The sequence below is a fragment of the Candoia aspera genome, chromosome 4 (assembly GCF_035149785.1).
Source record: "Candoia aspera isolate rCanAsp1 chromosome 4, rCanAsp1.hap2, whole genome shotgun sequence".
In the NCBI taxonomy this organism is placed as follows: domain Eukaryota; kingdom Metazoa; phylum Chordata; class Lepidosauria; order Squamata; family Boidae; genus Candoia; species Candoia aspera.
The window spans coordinates 45,043,483-45,070,184 of NC_086156.1; the positions used below are offsets into that span (position 1 = coordinate 45,043,483).

General features: G+C 39.8%; 1 protein-coding gene across 1 annotated transcript in view; it reads left to right on the forward strand.

Moving 5' to 3' along the window:
* The window catches only part of NEK11 (NIMA related kinase 11), a 128,584-nt gene that overhangs the window by 30,782 nt on the left and 71,100 nt on the right, over window positions 1-26,702 (forward strand). The window contains exons 3-11 of the mRNA XM_063303983.1: window positions 1,369-1,487; window positions 4,833-4,897; window positions 6,579-6,705; window positions 9,298-9,447; window positions 9,537-9,615; window positions 17,602-17,687; window positions 22,070-22,189; window positions 23,976-24,069; window positions 24,704-24,779. Of these exons, the coding sequence (XP_063160053.1) occupies window positions 1,369-1,487; window positions 4,833-4,897; window positions 6,579-6,705; window positions 9,298-9,447; window positions 9,537-9,615; window positions 17,602-17,687; window positions 22,070-22,189; window positions 23,976-24,069; window positions 24,704-24,779 (916 nt within the window). The remainder of the gene's footprint in view (window positions 1-1,368; window positions 1,488-4,832; window positions 4,898-6,578; window positions 6,706-9,297; window positions 9,448-9,536; window positions 9,616-17,601; window positions 17,688-22,069; window positions 22,190-23,975; window positions 24,070-24,703; window positions 24,780-26,702) is intronic.

The window sequence follows — 26,702 nt, forward strand, 5'->3', positions numbered from 1 at the left end:
TTCTCAAGAGCTACTGAAGGAATGTCCATAAAAAGTTTTAAGAACACTCCCCCCACCTCCCCTCCCCTGATATTGTTTCAGGATTCTTATTATTCATTTGCTAAAATGCTTACTCTGGAGTTCCATTTCCCAAGAGAATCTTGTGAGAGAATCCAGGGCATGTTTACAAAATGAGCTAGCTGAGACATCATGCACTGTAAAATTAGGTATATCTATATGGGAGCTTCTTGTTCCCTTGGTGCTGTATTTTATGTTCTTCAAGAATTTAACTAAACAGAGTTATAGAAAGTTTATGTGATGATGGCCCATTAAGAAAATAGGTATTTTCCTGTACACTTAGGAGCTTAAAGTGGAATTTCATATGCTAACAGCCTGAATGCATGAGGGCAATGTCAATTAATGCAATTGCTGTAATAACTGAGCTGCCTTCCTCTTCAATTAGTTAAGGATTATGCTGTCTTTGCTAGGAGACTAAGCAGGGAACTGCAGGAAGCAGTGTAAGAGCTGCTTTGCCAGTGAAGAGGGTAATTTACTTCTGGGCTTGATGTAATTATATCTTTCTCTCCTCCAACCCCCAGACTCAGTTGGACAGGAAAATTTAAAAATTCTGCCTCTAGTTTGTGTTGAGGCTGCAGCAAGTTGGCAAGTCTATGGATATGGTTAGCACTCTACCACAGAATCTCCCTCCATCAATAGGTAAATCAGTGTTTCTCAACCTCAGCAACTTTAAGCTGTGTGGACTTCAACTCCCAGAGTTCCCCAGCCAGCCCTGCTAACCCTAACCCTAGCCCTGCTGGCTGGGGAATTCTGGGAGTTGAAGTCCACACAACTTAAAGTTGCTGAGGTTGAGAAACACTGAGGTAAACTATAGGGCTATTCTGCCTTGGCCAGATTAGATGCAGCAATTCTGTGTATAGTTACATCATTCAAATAAAAAAAATAAGAATGCATATCTGTTCATATTCCAAAGAATTTCATTTACTTTAATCTGTTTTTTCCAAGCCCTTCCTACTTTTACAAGGACGCACTACTTGACTGGTTTCATCCTCTTTGGGATTCATCAGATGTGGGTAGCCAGATGTCACTACTATAAAGTTCAAGCCTTCAGCTGGGAATTGGACTCCAACTTTTGTATATCATGACTATATACAGTGCATTAGCTTTAGGAGCTGTCTAGGCCCTAGTGCTAGGCTTTTGAATTGCACAGAGTATTTACGGAGTTAAACCTGTTACATAAATGTGAATTAATATTGTTTAGTAAAAGCAATTGAAGAAACTCTGATTGTGTTCAGTAAACTCCTTTCCACTAACTTTAAAGAATTAAGATGTAATGCTTCTACAGAATGTCCATTTGCTCCTGTGTTTCAGGGTCGAGACCTTGACTTTAAAATTCAAGAGTACAAAGGAAGTGGCAAAGTATTCCCTGAAAGCCAAATAGTAGAATGGTTTATACAATTATTACTTGGAGTAAACTACCTGCATGAAAGGTACTGTATTTGATTTGTCATGGTGTAAATTGAAGCTAAGTTTTCACTGCTGGATTGCTAATATAGAGTGAACATTTTAAAAGTTTGTTGAATAGTCTTTATTTATCTCTAATATGAAATTCTGTTCAGCTGTCAGGATTTGGATTATTAATATGTGATTAAAGGAAGTGTCCCCTTTTAAATAATGTATTTTGGCAATAGTTTGCCATTTTAAATCCAACTATAATCCCGGCAAAGATGACTGAGATATCAAATATATTGACAGGATATTTTTAGCTTATTTCCTAAGAAAACTAATGTGAACGTGCAAACTATACCATTTTCCAAATGGGAAAACATCTCTTTTGTCTAATTATTATTGTGAAAGTGAAAACTATTTCATTGTCCAAATGGGAAAAATTAGCCATCTCCCTCAGATACAACATTCATTTTAGGCTGTGTGAAAATAATTGAGTGTTCTCCATGCTTGCATGATACTGATTTCTAAAGTGAGCTTTCTTGGATAGAGCAATCAGTCCAGATCATCAACATATTTACAGCTAATGCATTTGCAAACATCAGTTTCAGATGTTGCTGACCAACCACAATATACAATCAGAACATGATTTCCTCTCATCCCAAATTAACCTGATTTAGGTATAACAGCTATCTGGGAGCTGGTGACTAAAAAAGCAGTAAAATAGTAAACCCCTGCATGTCTTTTTTTTAAAGCTGAGTGGTAGGGCTTAGAGCCTTGTGGGCATGATGAGCATTGGCTCAGTTGAAGGGATAGTCCTCTGCAGCATAGTCACTGAACTGCTGAGGTTAGTAGCCTGCAACAAACTGAAGTGCTCCACCCCAGATGGACAGGAACACTTGAAACAATAAACCAGGGAAAAGTGTACATTGAAAATGAAGCAGAAAAACCACCCTAAGGTCACCTTGAAGGTGAGTGGAGGATTAGTAGAGGAAAACATTATCTATTACTGCACTCAGAAATGGTTGCTTCCTGGTTCTGGCAATGGAGCCCTAAGTGTGGATGTACTCTTAACATATTTTCATAGCAATTAACCTTTCCACAGCAGTCAACTTTATTTTGCTTCAATTGGTAGCTTGCCTCAAAGAAGCATTTAGCTATTTATTTACCTCAGGTTCATAATACTGAAAAAGTAACCACTTTATTTTTCGAATGAAATATATTTTCTATTCTCTAAGCAATTAATGCCAATTGTTACTTAGAAGCAACCAAGGAATAACAGATAGATTCTTAAATATGGGGTTATATACATGCATGGGCCTGGAGACAGCACCCATAAAGTAAGATTGCTTGAAGGAAAACAGAAAAGAAAGAAACTGCTATAAAAGTTGTGATTTTAAAAATTTTACTTAAATATAAAAATAATACTTCCAAAATCCATCAATTGGCATGAGTTCATTGGTCATCAGTAGGCCTATAGAAATAGATAATTTAAGCCTTGGGTCTGCAAACCAATAAACTCTAGATACAACCAAACTAGGCCGTCAGCCTATAACCCATGGCTATGTATGAAGTTCTACTTCACATCCATCAAACTGTTCCACAACCCTAACTCTGAAATCCTATGCAAGGCCTGAATGAGACCATAGCCATTGAGATTTTATTATATTTGGTAGTTTTTAAAATGGTTTTAGTCTATATTTTATATTGGATTTTATTATATAGTTATTGTTCTACGTTGTAAACCGCCCAGAGTCCCTCCATTCAGAGGAGATGGGCGGTGACAAATTTGATAAATAGATAAATAAATAAATAAAATAGTAGATTCTAGCTTTGTTTCATCCTGATCTTTTGGATTTTTCTTAATCTTTGCTTCTGGAGAGGGTGGTATTAAAATGCTCTTGTCTGTTCTGAAAGGACAGCAGCAGATGGAGATATTTTAATTTTAAAAAAATAGCCCTTGAGGCAAAAGTTGAAACCTTCTTCTTCCCACAATCAGGTCATTGTTCCCATGTCATCTTCTTGCTTCACAGGTTAGATTGTTCCCCATTGAACCAATATTTTTGCTATCCAAAGGTTGGCCATGCTCAATGTTTGAGATTTCTTTTTGTTCTGCTTTACTCCATAACACTTTAGCAGACCTCAGTCCTTATTAATTCAGATCCATACAGCTCCTTGTTAACTTCAGTAGAAACAGTATAACCGTGATAACAAAGGACTGCTGCAACATTGTAATCAATCTCTACACAGAGTTACTAGATTGTCATGACTTGTTGCAGTCCATCCAATTCTACTGCATATGCAGTACAGGTAGTACTCATTTAATGACCTCATTCAGTGACCATTTAAAGTTACGATGGCACTGAATGAGTGGTACTTGTGACCAGTCCTTGAAGTTCTGGCCGTCTCGGCAACCCCATGGTCATGTGATTGTGATCTAGGTGCTTGGCAACTGGCTTGCACTTATGACGGTTCCAAGCAAAGTCAATGGGGAAGCCTGCAGGAAAGGTCACAAGTCTCTCTGGTGGGAGGCATGGCAGGAATGCGGCGGGGCCAGGGATGGCTGTTCCCAGGAGGTGGAGGGTGTGCAAGTGGCCCACAAGGCATGATGCTAGTGCAGGGGGGTGGCTGCTGCTCCCCAACCCAGCAGCAGCCACCCCCCTGCACTAGCATCATGCCTTGTGGGCCACTTGCACACCCTCCACCTCCTGGGAACAGCCATCCCTGGCCCCGCCGCATTCCTGCCATGCCTCCCACCATGCCTTACCTGCCTGCTGGCCTGCTTGCAAGCCATTTGGGACTCACTTAACAACCCACAATCCTCACTTAACAATGGCAATGGGGAGGGCTGCAATTGCCATCGCTAAGCGATGCAGTCATGTGATGTCACGCTTTACGACCACATCGCTTAGCGATGGAAATTCCGGTCTCAATTACCGTCATTAACTGAGCACTACTTGTATATGTAAGATACTTTCATTCATAGTTCCCCAGAACCAGCCTCCCTTATCCAAGAGACAAACTATACTTAAAATGCAGTTTGTGGTTCATTCTGAATCAGAATTACTAAAATACTTTTTAAAATCTTTTATTATTTTTCTTCTGGATGTTATCAAGAAGAAAGTTTGACCTGCAGACCTTCATATATTTAGTTTATGCATGTCCTTTCTCCATTTATTTGGGGAAACCTTTGGTATTAAATCATTAGGTATCAACAGTGACTTAGTTGCTAGTAAATGTGTTTAGGATTGCAATCCAAAAGCAATGGTATTAATAAATTTAGGAGAAATATTTAAGTTTTATAACATAACAAGAAACATTTGTAACAATAACTAATTGCTCTTTTTCACATCACTGAGACAATATTTTCTTCTTCTTTTTATTTTCAGGCGAATACTTCATCGAGATTTGAAAGCTAAGAATATTTTTTTGAAAAATAATCTGGTTAAAATTGGTAGGATATAAAAAAATCTTACTATTTATTTCTCCAGGGGCATGCAAAGCAACAACACATTGGTTATACATCTAGGGATTGAAAAAAATACATGAATACAGGCTCCAAGCTGTCCCATCACTCATTGGGCAATAGAAAAATATGGTAAGATAGATGAAGTTGAAGGACGCTATCATTACAGGGGCTCAACAATTGTTTGAACTCTAATTCCATGCTTTGACTGAGAAGTGCACATTCTTACTCCTATTCCCTGTCCAGGTTTATTTCCTCATAGTCTTCCAAGCACTTTTCTTTTAGTGAAACATCAGCCTGTATGTGCAGGAAATGAATAATTATATTTCATAATATGATGATTTTTTTAAAAAAAATTCCAAGATACAGTACAAAACAAAACAAAACATAGCATCATGCTGTCTGTTGTAGTTATGAGAAGGTATGCCTTTATGTGTTTTGTCCCAAAGCCATGTACATGCACAAAGCCATGTACATATGGCACAATAAAAACATTGCCGTAAGAGTTCCTTAGTTAGCTAATTCGTGATGACATCCATCAGTGATCTAAGCACATGGAAAGGAGGTTTTTCATGGCATCCAGCATATGCTTGCTTTTATCAAAAAATCGTTGCACAGTTACTTTTCATACAGTTATCATAGTTTTGTAGAATCTGTGTGTTTATTTTTTTATATATTGTTATATATTGCAGGAAAGGCTTTATGTAAAACTGATACTCTGAAGAAACACTGCCATGGGAAGGAATTAAAATGCACAAATATCTGAACTCTGATACAAGGCAACTTTCTATGAATCTATCTATCTATCTATTTATTTATTTATTATTCACATTTCTATCACCGCCCATCTCCCCCCAAAAGGGGGGCTCTGGGTGGTTTACAATAAAATTCACCTTAAAACCTCAGCATCATAAAATCACCAAGTCAACACCTACAATACTAAAATACTAAATAAATATAAATATGGAATTTCTTGTATTTTAGCCAGTGAAACCTACTGTATTGTTGCTTTTGTTTTCCTTAGTGTTAAATAGAGCTGACAGCACATGTTAAATGAGAAAAAAAGTCTTTTCTTTCAACAATTTATTATTTTTACTGTTTTTGTATCACTACAAAATAATGTGTAAGCTCCAGTCCTATACCCACTTCTGCTGCAGTAAATCCTATTGAACTCAGTGATACCTATTTTTGCATAGAGATAATTGTGCTGTGATTTTCAAAACAAACTTTGTTATATCTGACAATCAGATAATTATGTTCTTATTTAATATAGCTCTGCTTTTTTAAAAAAAATCCTTGATTAAGTTCTGCATGTGCATAAATGTGAATTTATGCAAATGTGTCATGCCATTTAGAAAATAGCATGACGCATTTTAAAACTAAGCTGGTAGCCCTTTTTAAAAATATGCTGCTTTGGGGATAAGAACTTATTCTATGAATTGAAGGCAGACATGGACAACTGTTTTATTCACAATATTAGTGACTGTGGTTGCTCAATTAATGAGGGTGTTATTGGGAGCCCCCATCCCTATGAATAATTCCTACAACTATGTATTTGAATTTTAAAAATGTCCAATCATAGTTAGTTAGCTTTAGCTTAGTTTTAGCCTTTTGACTTCATTGGCTGTTTTTCTACCAGATTACTAAATATTAAACTCTTCCTTTTAAGGGGACTTTGGAGTTTCTCGCCTCTTGATGGGATCCTGTGATTTAGCAACTACTTTTATTGGGACACCTTTCTACATGAGCCCAGAGGCACTGCAACACCAGGGTTATGACACAAAATCAGACATTTGGTGAGGAGACAGTGCTCTGTTTCAATTCACTTCACCGTAGTAATCGCGCAAGGACATAAGTACCGGTTTCTGGGTCACAATCTGTTTCTTTATGTTAGGCTTAATTTGTATATTTCTATGGAACTCCCCACCTCCCCAGCACACAGTTATTAGAACAAGTAGGCAGCCACCCCACAGTATTCCAAAGTCAATGCTTCGTACGTTCTGAGGGGTTGTTAGTCTGACATTCCTCTTCATTTTTTTATACTTCCGTTTTGAAAAAAGGTTTCATTTTATTGCATTCAATTAAAGTTTATTTTGAGGCACATTTTTTTCTTCTATTTGAAAATGGATTTTTATTTAGGTTATTTAATAAACTGCTAAATTATGTGAATGTTGTGAATAAAGCAGAGTACTGTGTTTTTGTTGCTGCTGCTTTTAAAACTGAAGATTTTATATGGATTCCTAGTCTATCTCCTGAAAATACTGGTTTCTTGAGATAATCTTGAATTAATGCAGCATATCTAGTGATACTTCATTAAACAACCCCTACTATTTTTCACATATAGCTTTCTGTTTCCTTTTACTGGTGTTAAAGAAGTAACGATTCCTATGCTGCGCTTCCTTGCGTTTGAATAGAAATAGATTTTGTGTCACTTTTCATTGTTCCTTTCTGTATCAGGCTATCATTGAAGGAATAAAATACTGAAAGGTTTCAAAAATATGGGCGAGGCAGACAGAAGGCCCTAAAGGAAAGACCTGGTTTCTGTGGAGTTATCACACAAACAGCCTTGCCTTCCCTGCTTAATCTATTGAAAGTTATATTTCATTACTCAGGGATTGTGCACGTTCACCTGTGTCTTGGAGTGAAAATTGAACTAGCAACAATAAAAAGTCACACTTGAGTCACAGCTGATTTTACAATATCAAATTAAATAATGAATTAGCAGAACAAGTTCCAGGTTTTGAACCAATGTAGTTTTGTTCTAACCCATACTTAGCCCAAGATCAGTACCTCCTGGTGACGCTACTGTGATGATACTGGGGCTTTAGCAAGAATTACTTCTGCTTTTGCAGTTCAGTTAGATAGGTGCCACTCTTTGCTTTTCTCTCCTTCCTTCCTTCCTTCCTTCCTTCCTTCCTTCCTTCCTTCCTTCTTTCTTTCTTGTTAAAAACGAATATAAACTAATATAAGTAAAGAAGAAAAGGAAAAAGAAAGCAAGCAAAGAGAAAGCTAAAAATGTAAGAAAAGAAAAAAACTAAAGAAAAAAAACACCAAGAAGTGGCTTCCGATATTCTTCACAGCAGTTATAAGTACAATTACTGTATACTTTTTAACCTCTCTCTCTAAAGTTATATCATGATACTCTTCTTTCTATAATCTATCCTGTCTAATCATCAAAGCCATAAATTACAAGTTCATTTTTTTCATTTTTGCACAAAAAATCCTTAAGAGGTTTCCAGTCACCAATAAATGTAGATAATGTCTTCTCTCTAATAAAAGAAGTTAGTTTGTCCACCTCAGCAAGATCTCTCAGTTTCACCATCCATCCCTCCGCAGTGGGTGGTGCCAAATCTTTCCATCTCTGTGCATGTAATAATCTTGCTGCAGTAATCATTGAAATAATCTTCCATGGCTTTTTTCTAACTGTTTATCTATCAGTCCTAAAAGAAAAAAAAATCTGGCTTCAATTGAATATTAATCTTTAAAAAGTTATATTACACGGTAGTTGTGAACAGACATCATGCTAAATCAGGATTGTAAAGAATTATGTTTCAGTAAGCAGGATTATTTGCACTTGACTGCTCCTGCTAGTAAGGCAAGGCTAGTAAGCCAGGAACTCCACCTTCCTTTGTTTCTCTGCTATGAAGGCAGAGTTTGGTTTTTGGTTTGGCTGTGGATAATTCCCAGAGATCCGAGTCCGCTTATGATGCTAAAGAATGCACCAATAGATTTATCTGGAATAGTCAGAATTGGTGACTGTTATATATTTATTACATTTCTAGGCTACCTAACACCAAAGCAACTGGGGCAGCTGCGGGGGGGTGGGGGTGGGGGTGGGGGAGGATGCTTCACAAACAGCATCAGATTAAAAATAACAACAATCTGAGGGAACAACCATCTGTCTACATCACCCTCCAACTGGAAGGGGTCTACCCAAATATCCTAACCCAAGGCCTGGGGGAAATGTCAGGTTTTTAAAAACTGCTTGAAAATGGGCATATGGGAACCCTTCAAATTTCTGGGGGATGCTATTCCAAAGGAGAGATGCAGAGGAACTGAAGCAGTGGAGCAGCATCCACCAAAACATTGCTAATTCATGAATAGCCCATATATTTTTTACAATTTTACCTGTGATATGTATCTGTACCTTGCTAATGTACTCAGTTCTGATCACACTCACAAAAATAAAAATTATTTTATGGTTCATTTATCTGAATTTATGCTGGGTATGACTTTATAATTTAGAGAAAGTATATTTTATTTTTAACTGTAGGGAAGTTATCATTTCTTATCACCAGGACTAAAAGATAAGAAAAGCGTAACTAGTCACTAGGCACTGAATTTAGAATTACTTCTTGTCCTTGAATCATTTTTATCTTGCATTCTAGGTCACTTGGATGCATTTTGTATGAGATATGTTGTTTGGATCATGCATTTACTGGTCACAGTTTTTTATCCATTGTTCTAAAAATTGTAGAGAGCAAAGTACCTTCTCTTCCAGACAATTTTCCAAGGGAACTTGATGCTGTCCTACATAGGTGGGTGCCTTTGTTTGGTCTTTATTTTTTTTCCTTAACATTTTTTGTTAATGTGAATATTGATTCATTTCATATTATTAATATTTCAGTATGCTTAATAAGGACCCTTCACTGAGGCCATCAGCTGCAGAGATTTTAAGAACTTCATACGTTGATAATCAGTTGCAGGTATTTAGAATGATTTATTAGGTGTGCTTAAAAATATATATTTTTTTTTAAAAAGGTCACTGTATTATAAAAGAACTGAAACCTATAAACCCGTAAAAGTACAATCATAAGTATGGTTGCTCAGAAATATCAGTGAAACTCTTGAGAATTGTATCCAAGTCATCAATCTGTAAGATATCTGATAGAATATTTAATGGAGAAGGATCTGTATTATTATAAGATGGACAGAAGTGGCTATGTTGATATAAGATGTACCGGATTTTTAACAGTCTGCATTCATATTCTGAAAATTCTACCTCCAATAAAATTAAAACTTTTCATTTTAGATGCTTAGAATTTGGTACAAGTGAGATAGGGGTTAACTGCCATTAGTAGTTCAAATTTTCTGAAGGTCAGTTAGATTTCTCTCACACAAACACACTCCTACACAGAGAGAGAGAGAGACAGGGCGGGAGGGAGAGATCCCTGCCCCCAAATTAAAAAAAGCAGAGCAATTTTAAAATAGTGGCACAACTCACTAGTTGGAGACTTTTTTTTCCTCTCTGGGGAGAAATATACTTTGGATTTTGATTGCTGGAGCTGCACTTAAATATTTGGAACATCTCCATGATCGTACTTCCATGCTTTTGTTTAAGGTTCATATCAGTATCAAGCTGATAAATGCTGAAAAGGCCCACTTTAGTGCAAGTAAAGTTCTGGGAAATAAAATAACATGGCAATTATACACCATGCATGTAAAATATATCCTTTAAAATAATCTGGAAATGCTGTTAACAAAACAAAGTGGCATTTGCAGAATAGATTGCAACTGACTAGAAATGATGGCATTTCTTATTATACTGCAATTAAGGGCCTTTATCCCTTTTAGAGGAAGAAATTATAGTTGGTGAAAAAATAGGCTAAAGCAAAACTTATTAGTATTTGTTTTTCTTTCCTAAGACATGTACACATAAGATCTGTGGGGTAAAGTAGCTGTTAAAATCAGAATAATATTTTAAAAATTCTATTTGGGATTCTCCAAACCTAATTTATGTAGGTGTCCTTTCCCCAACAGTGAATTTTGAGAATCTTACAATATAATGATACTGCAACTCCTATGTGTTTATTTTTATTTGTATCTCAGACTGAAACTTCTAATTTCTGCCCAGGATACCACATTATCCTCAGTCCTAATTCTAAATTATTTGTTTAAATTTACAGTTGTCTCAAAAAAAAAAAAGGCTTGATTTAAATAGCTCCATCTCCTTCCTTATTTCTCCATCATTTTAATTCTTCGGCAAAGCTTGCTTTCCAGCCAGTTTTTCAGGGCAGGTACATAATCCCCAGATTGTCAGATAACTCTAAGCTGGTAACCCTCCCTCCCAAGTCCTGTTTTCAAGAGAACTTTAGCATATTTCCAGGAAAATAAAACCTACAGTAGTTTTAAGACAAAGTATCCACACTCCTGAGCTTGTAGCAGTCAATAAAATAATAAAATAAAATATATTCCACATAATCAAAAATATGGAATTATTTTCCATTATTTTATTATTTAAAAAGTACAAAGCTTCTTTATGTATGTGTTTAATTTATCCAATTTGTAGCCATTTAAATAGGAGAAGGGGACAGACAAAGGGACTGACCTGACTCTTAAAAGGAAAAGCCTTATTTCCCTCCTTACTGCTCCATAAGTGGGAAACAGATTGCAGCCTCTGCTTATTTTGCCATGCCAAAGATTGAGTTCAGAGGCTAATTTTTAGGAATGTAGAGATCACCCACAGTTTGCCTCAATGCAGTACTCCACCTTGTGGAAGTGTGTTTCATTTTGACACAGCAAGGTGTTTTGTGGAGGTAAATCACTTCACCTCAACCAAGGATAGAAGCTGGACCCGCCCACATGGATCAGCTGCTCTGCTTTGCTAACAGTTTATTTATTTATTAATCAAACTTATCACACCCATCTCCCAAAAGGGACTCTGGGCAGTTTACAATAAAACATAAATAAAAATATAAAACTGTAAAACACTATAATACACAATAAAATAAATATAATAAAAACCTCGATGGCTGGACGTTCTTTATGATTTGCAAGAAGAGCAGGGTCCTTCTAAGAAACTAACCATCCCCAAGAATAGCTACTCTCTCTCTCTCTCGCCCCAGGCATAATTACAGAACCAGGTCTTCAGCGGTTTCCTAAACTCCAGGAGGGAGGGAACCAATCTCACTTCCGGGGGAAGGATATTCCAAAGGGTAGGGGCTATTGCAGAGAAGGCCGCCGCCTGGACCCCGCCAGATGGAATTCTCTTGCAGACAGGGTCTGTAGCATGCCCTCTCTGCATGACCAGGTGGGACAGGTTGATGTGATGGGGAGGAGACGGTCCCTTAGGTAACCTGGACCCATGCCATATAGGGCTTTAAAGGTGATAACCAACACCTTGAATTGGACCCGGAAGCATACTGGCAACCAATGCAGCTCGCAGAGCAAAGGGGTGGCATGTGCTGAACTTGGGAAACCCAAGATGGCCCATGCGGCTGCATTTTGCACCAGCTGTAGCTTCCGGATACTCTTCAAGGGTAGCCCCATGTAGAGAGCATTGCCGTAGTCTTTATGGGAGATAACCAGGGCATGAGTGACCGTTCGAAGGGCCTCTCGCTCCAGGAAGGGGCATAACTGGCGCACAACATGAAGTTGCAAAAAGGCCCTCCTAGCCACGGCTGCCACCTGCTTTTCGAGCAGGAGCCGTGAGTCCAAGAGGACACCCAAGTTACGCACCTGGTCTGTCTGGGGCAGTGCAACCCCATCCAGAACTAAAGATGACAATTTCCCAGATACCGAGGAGCCATTAATCCATAGCCACTCCATCTTACCAGGGTACAGCTGAAGCCTGTTGTTCCCCATCCAGGCCCTCACAGCCCCCAGGCACCTGGAGAGGTGGTCACGGCATCACTTACTTCACCCGGGATGGAGATGAATAATTGGGTATCATCAGCATACTGATGATACCTCACCCCATGGTGACGGATGATCTCGCCCAGCAGTTTCATGTAGATGTTAAAAAGGAACGGAGAGAGTACTGAGCTCTGTGGCACCCTACAAAGAAGGGTCATGGGCTGGATCTCTCGTTCCCTATCAACACTGATTGGGACCGGCCCTGGAGGAAGGAGGTGAACCAGGGCAGAACTACACTGCCCACCCCCAACTCCCTGAGTCACCCCAAAAGGATACCATGGTTGATGGTATTGAAAGCCGCTGAGAGGTCAAGAAGAGCAAGGATGGATGCACTGCCTCCATCTTGCTCCCACCAGAGGTCATCCATAAGTGCGACCAATGCCGTTTCCATCCCATAACTGGGCCTGAAACCTGACTGAAAGGGGTCTAGATAATATGTTTCATCCAGAATCCTCTGGAGCTGCAAAGCCACCACTTTCTCAACCACCTTTCCCAAAAAGGGGAGGTGGGAGACTGGGCAAAAATTGTCCAGTATAGTAGGGGCCAGCGATGGTTTCTTGAGGAGGGGGCGCACCAGTGCTTCCTTAAAGGCTGCTGGGAACACCCCCTCTCTCAAGGATGTGTTTACCATCGCTTGGACCCAGCCACATGTCACCTCCCGAGCTGCTTTCACCAGCCAGGAGGGGCATGGGTCTAATTGGCACATGGTAGCATTTACAGTCCGAAGGATCCTGTCCACTTCCTCGGGTTCAACAGGATCGAACTGGTCCCAGATAACCTGGTAAGTACATTCCCTGGGTATCTCCTCTGACTGTCATGAGCACTGATGGTGAGCAGGAGGGGGCCCCTATCCAGGGGGGAAAATGCATGCGTAGTAGGGAGGAGTTGAGTAGTCATTCAAAGAGACACAGAACAGACCCGCCTTGACTTTTGGGGTTTATCTGTATGGGTTTTCTCACGCTTCTTCAGTTTGTTAGGATTTTCTGTCTAATGTAGCAGTAATAAAACACTAGAGACCTATTCCTCGTCTCAGCGTGGTTCCTGACTGTTAGGACACTGACTCTGTCTCACACTTGGAGTCCAACTCAGTCTGGATCTGAGCGATTTTATCCTGCAGGTGCCCCAAAAATTCCTCTGCACGGCCCTGTAGATGGATTTCTGACTCCCCTTTCCCTAAAAGGAATTGGGTAATCTTAAACAGGGCCGCCAGGCAGCATTCTGCGGATGCAATAAGAGCGGAGAAGTACTGGCGCTTCGCCGCTCTTACCGCCACAAGGCCTTAATCACGGCTCTAGCTTGTGTTCGGTCGGGTTTGGTTTTTGTCTTCCTCCAGTGGCGCTCTAGGTGTCTCTTAACCCTCTTCAAAACCCTCAGCTCCTCCATAAACCACGGGGAGTGCCGGGTTCGGGTGGGCAAGAGAGGCCGCACAGGCGCGATCCTGTCCAAGGCTCCGGCCACTTCCCTATTCCAGGCAGCAGCCAGGGCCTCCGTTGGACCATGTAGGAGAGACTCAGGTATAACCCCCAGCTCCCTCTGAGACCCAGCCGGGTCCATCAGTCACTGGGGGCAGACCAATTGAATGGGTCCTGCCTCCCTTCAGAGGGGGGTGGCACAAGATAATCTCAAGGCCACCAGGCAATGATCTGACCATGACAAAGGGGAAAGATGTAATTCTCCTCTCAGATCATCTTGCCACTGCTCCGACAAGAAAACTAGGTCTGGTGTGAGGCCACTGTCTCTAGTCGGGTCCTGAATAATCTGGAACAGGCCCATGGCTGCCAGGCTGCTTCTGAGGCCTGCCCCAGGGAAGGCACATTGAAGTCCCCCAACACCATAAGCCTGGGGAACTCCACTGCCAAATCTGAGATGGCCTCCAGCAGCTCAGGCAGGGAGGTTGCTACGCAGCAGGGAGGCTGGTACAGTAGCAACACTCCCAACTGTTCTTGGGAACCCAGCTTGAAGAACAGGGTCTCACCCCCGGCCACTTGTGGAGCAGGACCCATGATGGCCACTAGGGATTCTCGGATGACAACAGCCACCCCTCCTCCCCTGCCCTGAGGTCACGGCTAATGCCAGACTCGAAACCCAGCCGGGCATATCTCCGAAAGAGCAACACCTCCTTCTACGCCCAGCCAGGTTTCAGTAATACATGCCAGGTCTACCCCCTCTTCTGTGATCAAGTCACATATGAGGGGGGCCTTGTTGTTTATTGACCTGGCGTTACAGAGCAGCAGCCAAAAGTCAGGACAACCACGAGTCTGCTGTCCAGGACCCAGGTTTGAGCACAGAGGACCGGAACACACCACAGGTAACAAGCACCGGGGCATCTTCCTCTAAGATGACCTGCCCTCTGGCTCCCGTCATATCATCCCCTACCCATCACCACCTCAATCACCTGCCCCGCTGTACACCTCCGAGATCTCGAGATCCATTAGCCCCCACTCCTGGACTCCTAAGATCACTGGTTAAGGATAGGGACCTCTCCATTCATTCATACAACCACACTTCAACTCAATCATAGGGCGATGGCGGGTCCCCCCAGTGCACCAGCTCATGCTCTCGGCACTAGTAGAGCCCAACCACTGCCCACACTCACACTCTGTGCCCCCCCCTCGGCTTCTCTCACTAGTCAGCAGGGGGGCTACCCAACCACTACTCCTCACCTCTTGCCTCTCACTCAAGGAGGTGAGTATTCTCACACTATCCATCCAAACCTAGGCACCCTCTCATGTCTCTCACACCTGAGGGGGCCCACCATTCACCATTTAGGGATCCCTAATAGCCTAATTATATCCTGGGATGGTTAGGAAGGGGTGGTCAGTTAATTTGCTATAGTCTCTATCTCGATGTTCTCAAATCCAGTTGTTCTAAAATCGGCCAAAGCAATATTAGAAGCCTTAGGCTGTGCCCACATCTGAGTGCCCTAACAGAACTCCAGAGTCCACTGTGCCACTCAGACCACCACTCCCCTAAAGTCCCATCTTTAAGTCTCCACCAAATCCACCTTCCAAGTCCTTGTGGCACTATACCAGTCCTCCTACTCAGAGACTGCCCGGCTTGCTTTATCGTGCTGCAGTTCATCAGTGCCTCAAACCCCCAGTCTGCTGTATTCTCAGTTCCAGCCTCTTGTTCGTTGTCCGTTGTCTTGCGCCCCAAGTCGCATTGCCAAGGCCGGCCCAACGCCCCCAGCCAGCTGGTCAATCCACCACTGCCAGATTCTTCCTGCCTCCAGAGTCCACCGCACCACCCAGTTCTGCTGCCCCGCCAAGGCCAGACTAGCATCCCAGGTTTGCTGCTTTGCCAGCCACCAGGTTGCCTATGCTTGCTGCCAGCCGCCAGGCTGCTTGCTGCTAGCCACCAGGCTGCTTACTGCTTCGCCCGCCACCAGTCACCCCAGAGCCTCAAAGCCACAAAGCCTTGCCGTGGAAATGTTACCACCCCCGCTTCAACCAGGGGCTCTGGTGGAGGCAAGAACAGGAGGGGAGGGAGGAATGGCTCCCGCTCTGGCTCTGATAAGAGGCCGCTGCAACGGGGCCCACCACTTCCTACCACTCTGTCCAGGGGGGGGGGGATTTCGCCAACTCCCAATTTGGCCTCAGATTGTTGTTTTCAGCCCCCATAAAAACCTTAACCCACAAATGGAGGCTGGGGCTGCAGTTCAGGCGATCTCAAACTCACACCCCCTAGAGCAGCGGACGGCGTATGCTTGTGGTTGCCATCTTGATTTACTTCTCCCCTTGCAGTTTAGGGTGGGGGAAGAGTCCTTTGCATCAGGACTAGTCATCCAGGGAAGGAGATATGAGTGAAGCAGTCAATTAAATTGAATATTGAGCCCTGTTGCTGCTGTAAAACAGGCAGGGAGAAGGGTGCTTTGAGCTGTGTCCAAATGCAAGCAGCTTTCAAATGCAAGTTGGCTCCAGGTTAATTTGTGCCCCTTTATTATATGCAATTGTGAATTATTCCTGCCTTTACAAAAAAGGCATACAAATTTAGTAATTAAACCAGTGGGTTTAAAGTAACATTAACATTTGTTTGTGTGTTAGATGTATATCCTGCCTTAAATATAGCAGATACCAACATCTGATGATATGAGTTGCAGCTCATGAAAGCTGATGCCTTTTAATAAAATATATTAATCAGAAAAGATGCTCCCAAACTCCTGCTGATTTTTTGCCACCATAGATTAACACAGCTTTCTTCCTATGACGCCCAAGGTTAATGGTGCACTAGAATCTGTCTCTTCCCAGTGTCAGTGGAACACCTTAACCCAGTGTTTCTCAGGCTTGGCAACTTTAAGATGTGTGGACTTCAACTCCCAGAATTCCCCAGCCAGCATGGGGAACACACACAACTCGCACCTCTGCAGAGGCCCTCCTGGCCATGGTTGCTTCAAGCGGGAGTCATGAGTCCAGGAGGACCTCCAGATTGTGCACTGTGTCTGTTTGGGGCAGTGCCACCCCATCCAGAATAAGAGATCGTAAATCCCTGGAACTAGATGGCGCCCAAACCCAAAGCTGCTCAGTCTTGCCAGGGCTGAGCTGAAGCCTGTTATTTCCCATTCAAACCCCCCTCCCCATAGCCTTCAGACACCAAGACTGGACATCAACAGCATAAAGCTGGGTATCATCAGCATATTGATGATACCTCACCCCACGACGACGGATGATCTCACCCAGTGGATCCATGTAGATGTTAAACAGGAGCGGAGATTATGAATTCTGCAGAATTATAACATTACATATAAAATCTCAAGTGTCAGAGGCAGTATGCCACTCAGTACCATATGCCAGGGTATACAGTACATCAGAGAAAAGGCTATTGAACTACTAAAGGCCATTAAGGAAAGAGAACTTTGGGCTAGTCTGGCCTTTAGTCTGACTCAGCAGGAATTTTCTTTGGAGGTCACCTACTTCTTCCCTTTGCTAAGTGTAAAATCTGCTAGGCTGAATGCAACTTCTGCGTAGCATAAAGTGAATTAGCTTTGTAAAAGACCCAGAAGTCATGAAACACTTCAGTGTAAAATAATGTAAATTGTTACAATTCCTGTTTTCTTACAGATTATGAAATATAAAAACACAAATGTGATTACAAAGGATTGGATGTTTAATTCCCAGGAAGAAGCTGTTCATATAATGAATGCTGTGTGAGTATGGGGTTATTGGAGTTTTATAAAAGCAAAGCAAAACAAAAATGGACAAACCACCAAAAAGAAATAAATGAGAAATTCATTCCTAGGTATAGGTCATAATTTGTACATATCTCTGGCCTCCTCCCCCAAAAAACTCTTTACAGAAGATTGCAGGCATTAATAATACCATCAATTAATTTCCAGTAACTATCATATACTCCAAAGGTAATTGTGACATTTTTCTATACCAATATAAACAGCACATTCTATTTGCATTATTCATGTACTAAACTAATTTGAATAATACCAATACACAATGGTGTAATAATGAACAAAGCGGGTAATTAAATTCTTATCCCTTTGGGTTTTAATCGGATCTGGCATTTGGTTTTCTTCTAACTCTAGTTTACAGTTTAGTGCAGCTCCGTTCCATCAGTCATCAATTACTGCTTTATTCTGCTGTGGCAATGATTTCTTTTGCAGTTTCCTTGCCTGCTGGAAGCAGCATTAATTGTCCTCAAAACAAATATAGCTACAGTTCACTAGATAGATGGACATCGGTAAGAAAACAAAGCAATAAGTATTACAGAAATCTCAATCTTTTTATTTTACTAGACCGAAAGGCAGAATCCAAGGATAGTGTTATTCAGTTTGCTAATGAGTAGCAAACAAGCACAAGTGTGGCTTTAGCTGGCAAGTCAGTTGACCTTTATAGTGCATTTCTAATCTAGTCTTTTGCTTGCTTGCTTCTCTAACCTTAACCCTAACCCTGGTTTTCTATGTTTTGCTGCTGAATCATATCTATCTATCTACCTACCTACCTACCTACCTACCTACCTACCTACCTATCTAGGCAACTTTAAGATGTGTGGACTTCAACTCCCAGAATTCCCAGCATGGCTGGCTAAGGAATTCTGGGAGCTGAAGTCCACAATCTTAGAGTTGCCAAGTTTGAGAAACACTGCTGTACAGAATCCCTCTCTCTTTCCAATCCTGATGTTTTAATGCATCAACATTCTATCTAATCAGAACCTAGAAACTGTTTTAGCAATTCTAAATTCTTAAATCCAATAGCGTTGTCATAGAGATTTGGCTACTACAAGAATTTCTGTAGAGCTTTAACTTACTTCTTTCCTATTTTGAAAAGGAAGTTTGCATAAAATAATTATAGCATCACAGAACTAGGCAGGGATCCTTAGCCTATCTATTCCAATTTAATGCTGGATGCATAAGCATTGAGGATGTGGCAACGGGAATCAGCCACACATTGGTGCCTCTTTAAGACATCCTTAAACAAGTATTTTCCTGAGTCTATATGGTCACTGTATGAACCAAGGTAAAGTCATGGCTTCTTTGAGAAACAAGCAACAGACAGAGAGTGCTGATGCTGTACCTGAAGCACCCTTGACCACTTTGTTTCTAAGTATTCCATATAACTGTCGGATGCCTAGATTTCAGGATGGCCAGGAGTCACCTCTGCCCAGTTAAAATAGTATGGCAACTGCATCCTTGCTGGAAATATCAGTTCATACTGGAGGTGCATCTATTTTGGGTCCTGAGCTACCCCTCTCAAGGTAGGCTCAGAATGAATGTTATAATCCTGAAGTACCAAAAGTCCTCAGAACCACCTTCAAATCTAGCCATGTCAGTTCAGTTAGGGACTCCACTATGCATCAGGATGGCTGATTCACTAACAGGATCGTCATTGTCCCTGATCATCCAGATCAAAGTGTGTATCTTTAACCAGCAAAGCCTAGGATAGGGACTCAGAAAATGTAGATGATAACTTCATGGGCTGTTGCGACAGGTTTGCAGTACTGCTATATAGAATAACAGACGACAATAAGTGAGTCCAGCCTGGGCCTTCCTGTCACATCCTGCTAGGCCTGCCTAGTATATACTGTATCAGCTAACCTCTTATCTATTGGAAGATCATGTTTTGTTCTCGTAATCAGAGAACAACTTGCAGTTCAACAGGAGTGGCATTAGGTCCTCAACAAATCCCCAGAGTACTTCAGTAAGTAGAAGAGGAGAGGTAGGATTCATTGTAACTGAATGAGTCTGATCTCCCCAGGTAGATCTGTCTTTCCTTTTCTACCACATCTCCTTTGCCCCACAGAATGACAAAAGCAAATACAGAGGGAAGGAAATGGAAGAAAACTTTTACTAAACCCTCTTATTAAATAACAGAAACTCTAAACAGATGTCTTAAATACATGACTACCATCTCTCTAATTTCAGTTCAATTTGTAACTAGCCCCCAATACAGATGAAGGTTCAGAGTCTATCAAGAGCTATGGCTGCACGCTCACCTCAGCCTGCTTCCTTGTTCCACCAATTCTCACCTGAGACATGAATAAATGCATCTCTGACCAGCAGTCCCAAGCTCTCACCTTGGGATAGCTCACAGCAGTCCCTACGCATATCCTAGACAACGAAAGCTTAACTCTTGTTCTTATTACTCATGAAAAACAACCACCAACCATAGTCCACTACACCTACTTGACAGTACTTTTCCCTGGGAGGCCATGCCAAGTGCTTGTGCTACAGAAAAGCAGCTCCTCTGAGCCTTGGCTCCTCTCCCCTCCCCAAAATGGGGAACTCTCAGGAGCTTTTCCCATCAAGATTGAATTGGTCAGGCCAATTCTGGTGGGAGAATGTGATGCCAAGCCGTAAAGCCAGTTATAAGTTTTGTTGTTAGTGCAAACAAACAACGAACAAGCATTATTTTAAGGAGTGCATAATATATTAGTGATTTTTATATTTGTTGTGAAGATACTATATGCTGGAGATGCTTAGAATGGTTGGTTTATGTTTGGAGAGATTCAGTAGAGCTGCAATATTCTCGGACAGAAAGCTGTCAGAAGGCTTTACAGTATTAGGACTTTTTCCAAAGGAATGGCTTTTCAACATAAAGATTATAAATTAAAATACCATCTGGCACCTCAAATCTTAACTCTTTAACATTTCCTGACATCTTTACTATATAGCTCAAAGCAGTTAATAAAATGGCCCAGTGTGTACTTCATAGTCAACACTCTTCTCTTTAAACTGCAAAGCTAGAATCTTTGTGGTACACTGAATAATGAGGTCAAAAGAGATAATATCATCAGTATGGTTTTTCATTTCTAATGTTATTATTAAAGCATCAAGGGAACCTTTGTTCTTTTTCAAAAAAAAAATAATATCACTCATGTCAAATGAAATGAGTTCAAAGGTCTAGATTTACATAATTTAATTATAAATGAAGTAAGGTATTAAAAATTAATACAGTTAGAGTCTTCCTTTTGTTAATGTTCCATGCATCTTAATTGCATCTTTCCAGTTGTTGGCAATTCCCACTATTCTGTTGACAGTTTACACACTATTATAAACAAGTATGTATAAGTAAAGGTAAACAAATCTTCAGATACAAAATGGCACAGTTCAGCATTTTGATTTTTAAAAAAGTTTTGAACTTCATTTTTAAAATTGGTAACCTTATATTTTAACTTTGTGACAATAAATTTGATTCATTTTAAGTTTGTTGGTTCTCAGTAAAATTAATGAGACTAATTCAAACCATTACTAACTTGCTCCTTTGATGTCAAGTCATTTAATCTGGCTCTAACCTGTAACAACGGCTGGAGAAAGCCAGTTTGGTGTTGTGGTTGAGGTACTGGCCTAGAAACCAGGACACTCTGAGTTCTAGCCTCCCTTAGGCATGAATGATGGTTTGGGTGACTCTCTCAACTCAACCCACCTTACAGGATAGTTGTTGAGGGGAAGATAGAAGGCAGGAGTATTAGGTATATTTGCCACCTTCAGTTGAGAGAAAGAGAGAGAGAGAGAGAGAGAGATGGATGGATGGTGGAATAAAAATCTATTTGTGGTTTATTCAATAAATTGTGAAAGTGGGTTAGCATCCTATGTGAATCTTATCAGTAATCACGTAAATCCAGCAAAATATATAATATTCAGAGTGATAAAATGACTGAATTAATAAAATCTAGTGAGATCCCAAAACCCTGTTGAGATCATGGAGGCTGCAATCTCGCCTACACACTTATCCTGGAGTGAGGCTTATGATATAGTACAGTACAGTACAATACATGTCTTTACTTTTTTGTTGTTAGGGCAGGGGCGTTGGGCTTTTGTTATGGAATTGCTGGCTTTTTCAATAGGCAGCAAACTCACATTCCATATAACAGTTGGTGTTATATGGAACAACTTTTTAAACTTTCTGTTTTAAAGTTGTTTGCTGTAAGAATCTTCAGGGATGGGATCTTTTTGTGAATTTCCTTGAACAGCTGACATAAGCTTCTCAGATCACTAAATTCTCTTTCCAGCTTATCATCACTAACTGTCCTCTTTCCACCAACATTTATTTCAATGTTATTATTTCTTCTCATCTTTAGACAGAAGAAGGTACACCTCCAAACTCTGAGGGCCATATCTGAAGTACAGAAAATGACACCTCGTGAACGGATGCGATTGCGGAAATTAAATTTAGCTGATCAAACAGCACAGAAGCTGAAGTAAGCAAACTCTTATATTAGTCAAAAAGATTTATAATTTTAACAAAAACACTTGTCATCAGAAAGTGATGATTTGTTATACTCAGCCATTATACTTCCCTCTCCTAAATGATCTACAGTACCTGCTTTTCTTTCTAATTCTGGAAAAGGAACAAAATGGAGAAATAACAAATGTCATTTATTGTTCTAGTCCTTTGTGTCCCTCTGATACTGATGTAATTAGAGGAATGACTATTTGCTTGCTTTCAGAACACTTTTATTCACCATTGTTACCACTGATTTGGACAGTTATGTCTATATCATGCCTTTGTTCTCTGCTGGTCAGTACTAACATTTTCTGTCTATTTGGTAATACAGATATTTCAAAACCCTAAAAAGGGGAGATATACTGTAGGGCAAATATAACAATTGTAAAAAGTAAAATGTATAGAATTTCTGTTCCACCTTCATCAGAACTACAGGTATGTCACAATTAGTGTGAGTTTGAATAATGTAATATTCGATTTAGGGCTAATTGTAACTTGGTACCAGGTCGCGTTTAATGTGACCCAAATTCAGATAATGCAAGGCTAGGGTATGTGCAATCGAGGCTAGTGCATGTGCAGTTGCAGCTGGGGTTTTAGACAAGTTTTAAAAAGAAGAGGCTCATTATTACATTAGAACAAAAAATGGATGTAATTGAACGACATGAACGTGGTCACAGCAATGCTAAAATAGGTCAAGGTGTTGGAATGCCTGAATCTACAGTAGAATGTTTTTGTTTTTGTTTGCTTTCTATAACTACTGTGTGATTTTGTTAACCATACATTTAAATTAGAAGTATATTCTTTTTTATCCTTTTCTGTAATATTTCATTAATATACATATAAAAATTATGTTTAAAATTTTCATTGCCTATTTCTGTCAAACTGGGACCAATTACTATATTTTCCATAGAAATATCATTTCTAATAGTGCAAATTTGAATAATGGGACCATTTCGCAGGATTCATTAACCGCACTAATCAAGACCTATCTGTACTTACTTTAGGATGGATGCTAAGGACACATTCAGTGATGCTGTTAAAATAAGGTGGCCCTGGATAAGATTCTCTCGTCAGATTACTCTGTTTTCCTCCTCCTTTTCTTGTCTCTTTTTCTCCCCCCACCCCCGCCAGTTTCATCCAGATCTTGCTTGCCTCCAGCCTAGTTTTCCTTCTTATCAAATAGCATCAGTTTTCCTTCCTCCCCTCCCCTCCCCTCCCCTCCATTTTTTAAACTCACATCAAGTGAATAGATTCCTGAAGGATGCCAATGGAAGGGTGTCTTCTTACCTGCACCCACCAAACGTTTCTTACAGAAATACGTTTGCTCAGGTTCAAACAATTGTCTCCTTTTTAGCAGCTTTTTGCAGTTTAGTCTTTTGCATTCAGCAGGTTCTTCCAACCCTTAGGATCAGCTTTTGAAAGACTATATAAGGGAGGTTTTGCAGGTTTAAGCATTCAGTTTGCATTATTTTATTTATGCATAGCTTATTTGGTTTGTCATACTTAAGAAAGAAAGTGTCTTAATTTAGCTCTGACATGTTAAGACCATGGTAGCAATTTAATAATGGAGATTTTATATTCCCTTGGAATGGCAAAATTATTGTGCTAGATTTGAAAATTCATGATTAGCAGTGTAATGTAGTTATATTTCTTTCTCATATCAATTTTCATTCCATTCTTGCAAAATGAATGTTTTTTCAAAGTCATTTGAAATGCTAAAGTATCTATTTGTAATGTTGATACCAGTACTGTCTTTTCAGACAGTTGGCTGAAGAAAAATATCAAGAAAATCTCAAAAGAATGCAAGAACTTAGATCCCGTAATTTTCACCAAGTGAATATAGATGTGCTTCACGTAAGGACAAATTCTATCCTTTTCACTTTTCTAAAATTTACAGTGAATTTCTATAGTATTTCATATCTCTGTCTTATACATAGTGGGGATAGTAATATAGTAGGGAAAGTAGTAATTAAACTTGTGCACAAGTAGGATTTCAAAAAATGTTTAAAAGGTTCTAAATTATAGTACTCTTTGGTCATAAGTGTACAAAAGCACTATTTCTTTGAACTCATTTGTGAAAGCAGTTAGAACAAATTAAACTGAAGCTGTAGTTAAAAATAAATTATGCTTATGCACATAATACCATAATACATTATTCATTTGTTAATTATACTACTTTAGTTTCCCAAAAACAGCTTCCCCCTATAGAAATATTCATTTTCTCCTAAGGCATCTCTAAGAAAATACTATATTAATCTAATTCCAATAACGTGATTTGATATGGCATAGGTGGTTTTGTTAGTTTTGGGCTTCCTACAGTGCATGATAACGCGCATTAGTTTAACGTGTGTTTTAAAAACTCATATGAATTTTGCAAAAAAAAGAAACAACCCATAGAAAATTCCATTGGTTCCAGTAAGAATACTAGTTAAGTTATGGCCGAATTATGATCCAACTGTTTGTCTTTTTTTTAATTGCTTCAAATAAGGAATCTGATCAGCGCAGTTCAGAACACCTCATTAAATCTCAACCTGTCACTACATTGGACTATTTCTCCATAGGATGCGGTGACCAAAGGGACAATGATACAGTAGGCAGGCTGTATAAGTCTGATCCTGCAGAGCATGGTAAGAGTTCATAAAATTATGTATTGACTTACTTCCCTGTCTCATCAAAATATTTTGAGATGCAACCAATTTCCATGAGAAAAAAGTCAAACTTTTAAGTATTTAAGAAACATGAAAAATTGTTTTAAATTGACCAGAACCCATATGCATTTTCTATGTAATAATTCATGTTATGTGTTGTATAGAGTATATTTTTCATAATGATGTAGGTCTGAAGCAATCAATTCATCAAAGATCAATAGGGTGTCCATGGGTTTCCAGTTCATAACTGTTCAGAAAGGATTCAACCTATGAAAGTTAACCAGTGCACACTATTGCATCAGTGCTAAAGCTGAAACTCTTGGGCATAAACCAAACTGTGGAAAGAAAATTCTAAAGAATGTTAGAAACTTTGCTAAAAACTAGGCTAAGTTTAAGACATTTTGCTGGTGATACATTTAACTGACATTTTCTATCTGCTAGGACAGAAATGGACAATCTTTTGCTAATTGGGGGCCACATTTAGCTTTTGGGTTGCAGGAAGTTGGGCAATGACGCAAAATGGGTAGGGCTGTATCACGTACCCAGAAAGGGCTGAGATTATCTGGATTTGCAGGCATAGGACTTTGGGGGATACTTTGTTTTTAAAATGGTTTAGGGCTTAGAATATGCTCTTAGTGTGCTTCCTCCATCAAAATGTTTGGGAGCCAAAACTTTAGGCAGCATGATTAGAAAAGGCTCTAGAAACCACAAAGGAGTTCATTAACTGTAGCAGCTCGGGGCTGCAAGGTAGCCACTTCTGTGTTAGTCTATCCTTATTACATTATAACGATCTCTTTATGAAAATATAGCTTGAGTTTAGCACTCGTTTCGACTTACATGTCTTTTATGTAAAAATTATGTAATCATATTGTATAGCTTTCAAATACATTCCTGCAAGGAAAATCTATATTTTTTTTAATTGAGGGTTTTATTGTTTGCATTATGTTATTCTAAAGTGATTAACTGTGATTTTAATATTACAGTAGATGTATTTAATAGCTTTATAATGCTTTGTAATGCTTTCATATAATCTGGAGAATAATGACAAATGAAATAAAACCTGTTATTCTGAAGCTGTATTACCTAATGCATCTGAGAATTATTAGCCTTCATTTCTTGAAAAAGCCTGTGCATCCTAAGATACTAAGCAGCTGTTCCCAAAACAGCATGGAATAGGCAGGCATGAGAGTAAGTGAACTGGAAAAACACTTCTTCAGTAAGCTGTTAATTGAAGAGTGTGCTTTGATAACCATGTTCTATTTCTTTTGAATAGCACAATGAGCATCGTCAAGGTAGGAAACATTTGGACTGAATTTCCATAGTTGTGGATCAGTAAAACATTGACTGGGATAATATTCAGGATACTAACAGAGTTTCTACTGCTTAGTTTATGTAGGAAAAATGTTTTGTTATGTGAGAGTTTGATTTATTAGGGGAAAATGGCTGTTTAGTAGGATCAGATACACTCTTTTTGAAATAAAATATTTTATTCTACTGCTATATAGATGAGGGACTTTGGTCATTTTATGCTGATTTTTGCCAGTCTGTGGTACTGACAGAGATTAAGACTAACAATGTGCTTGGCTTGGCTTCCCTGCCACTCTCACGTCAGGTTCCTATGAAGAAGGTTGGTATCTTGTACTGTATTTCTCATAGATTATAGAACAAATCAATCCAGAATTCTCACTTGAGGCACAAATTACCAGACTCAAGTTAGCATATTTTGGATACTTTATGTGAAGACCTAGCTCCCTTTATAAATGTAATGCTGAGAAAGATGGAAGGAAAGAAAAAAAGAAGACAACCAGCAGCAACGCAGATGGACTCAATTACAGTGGC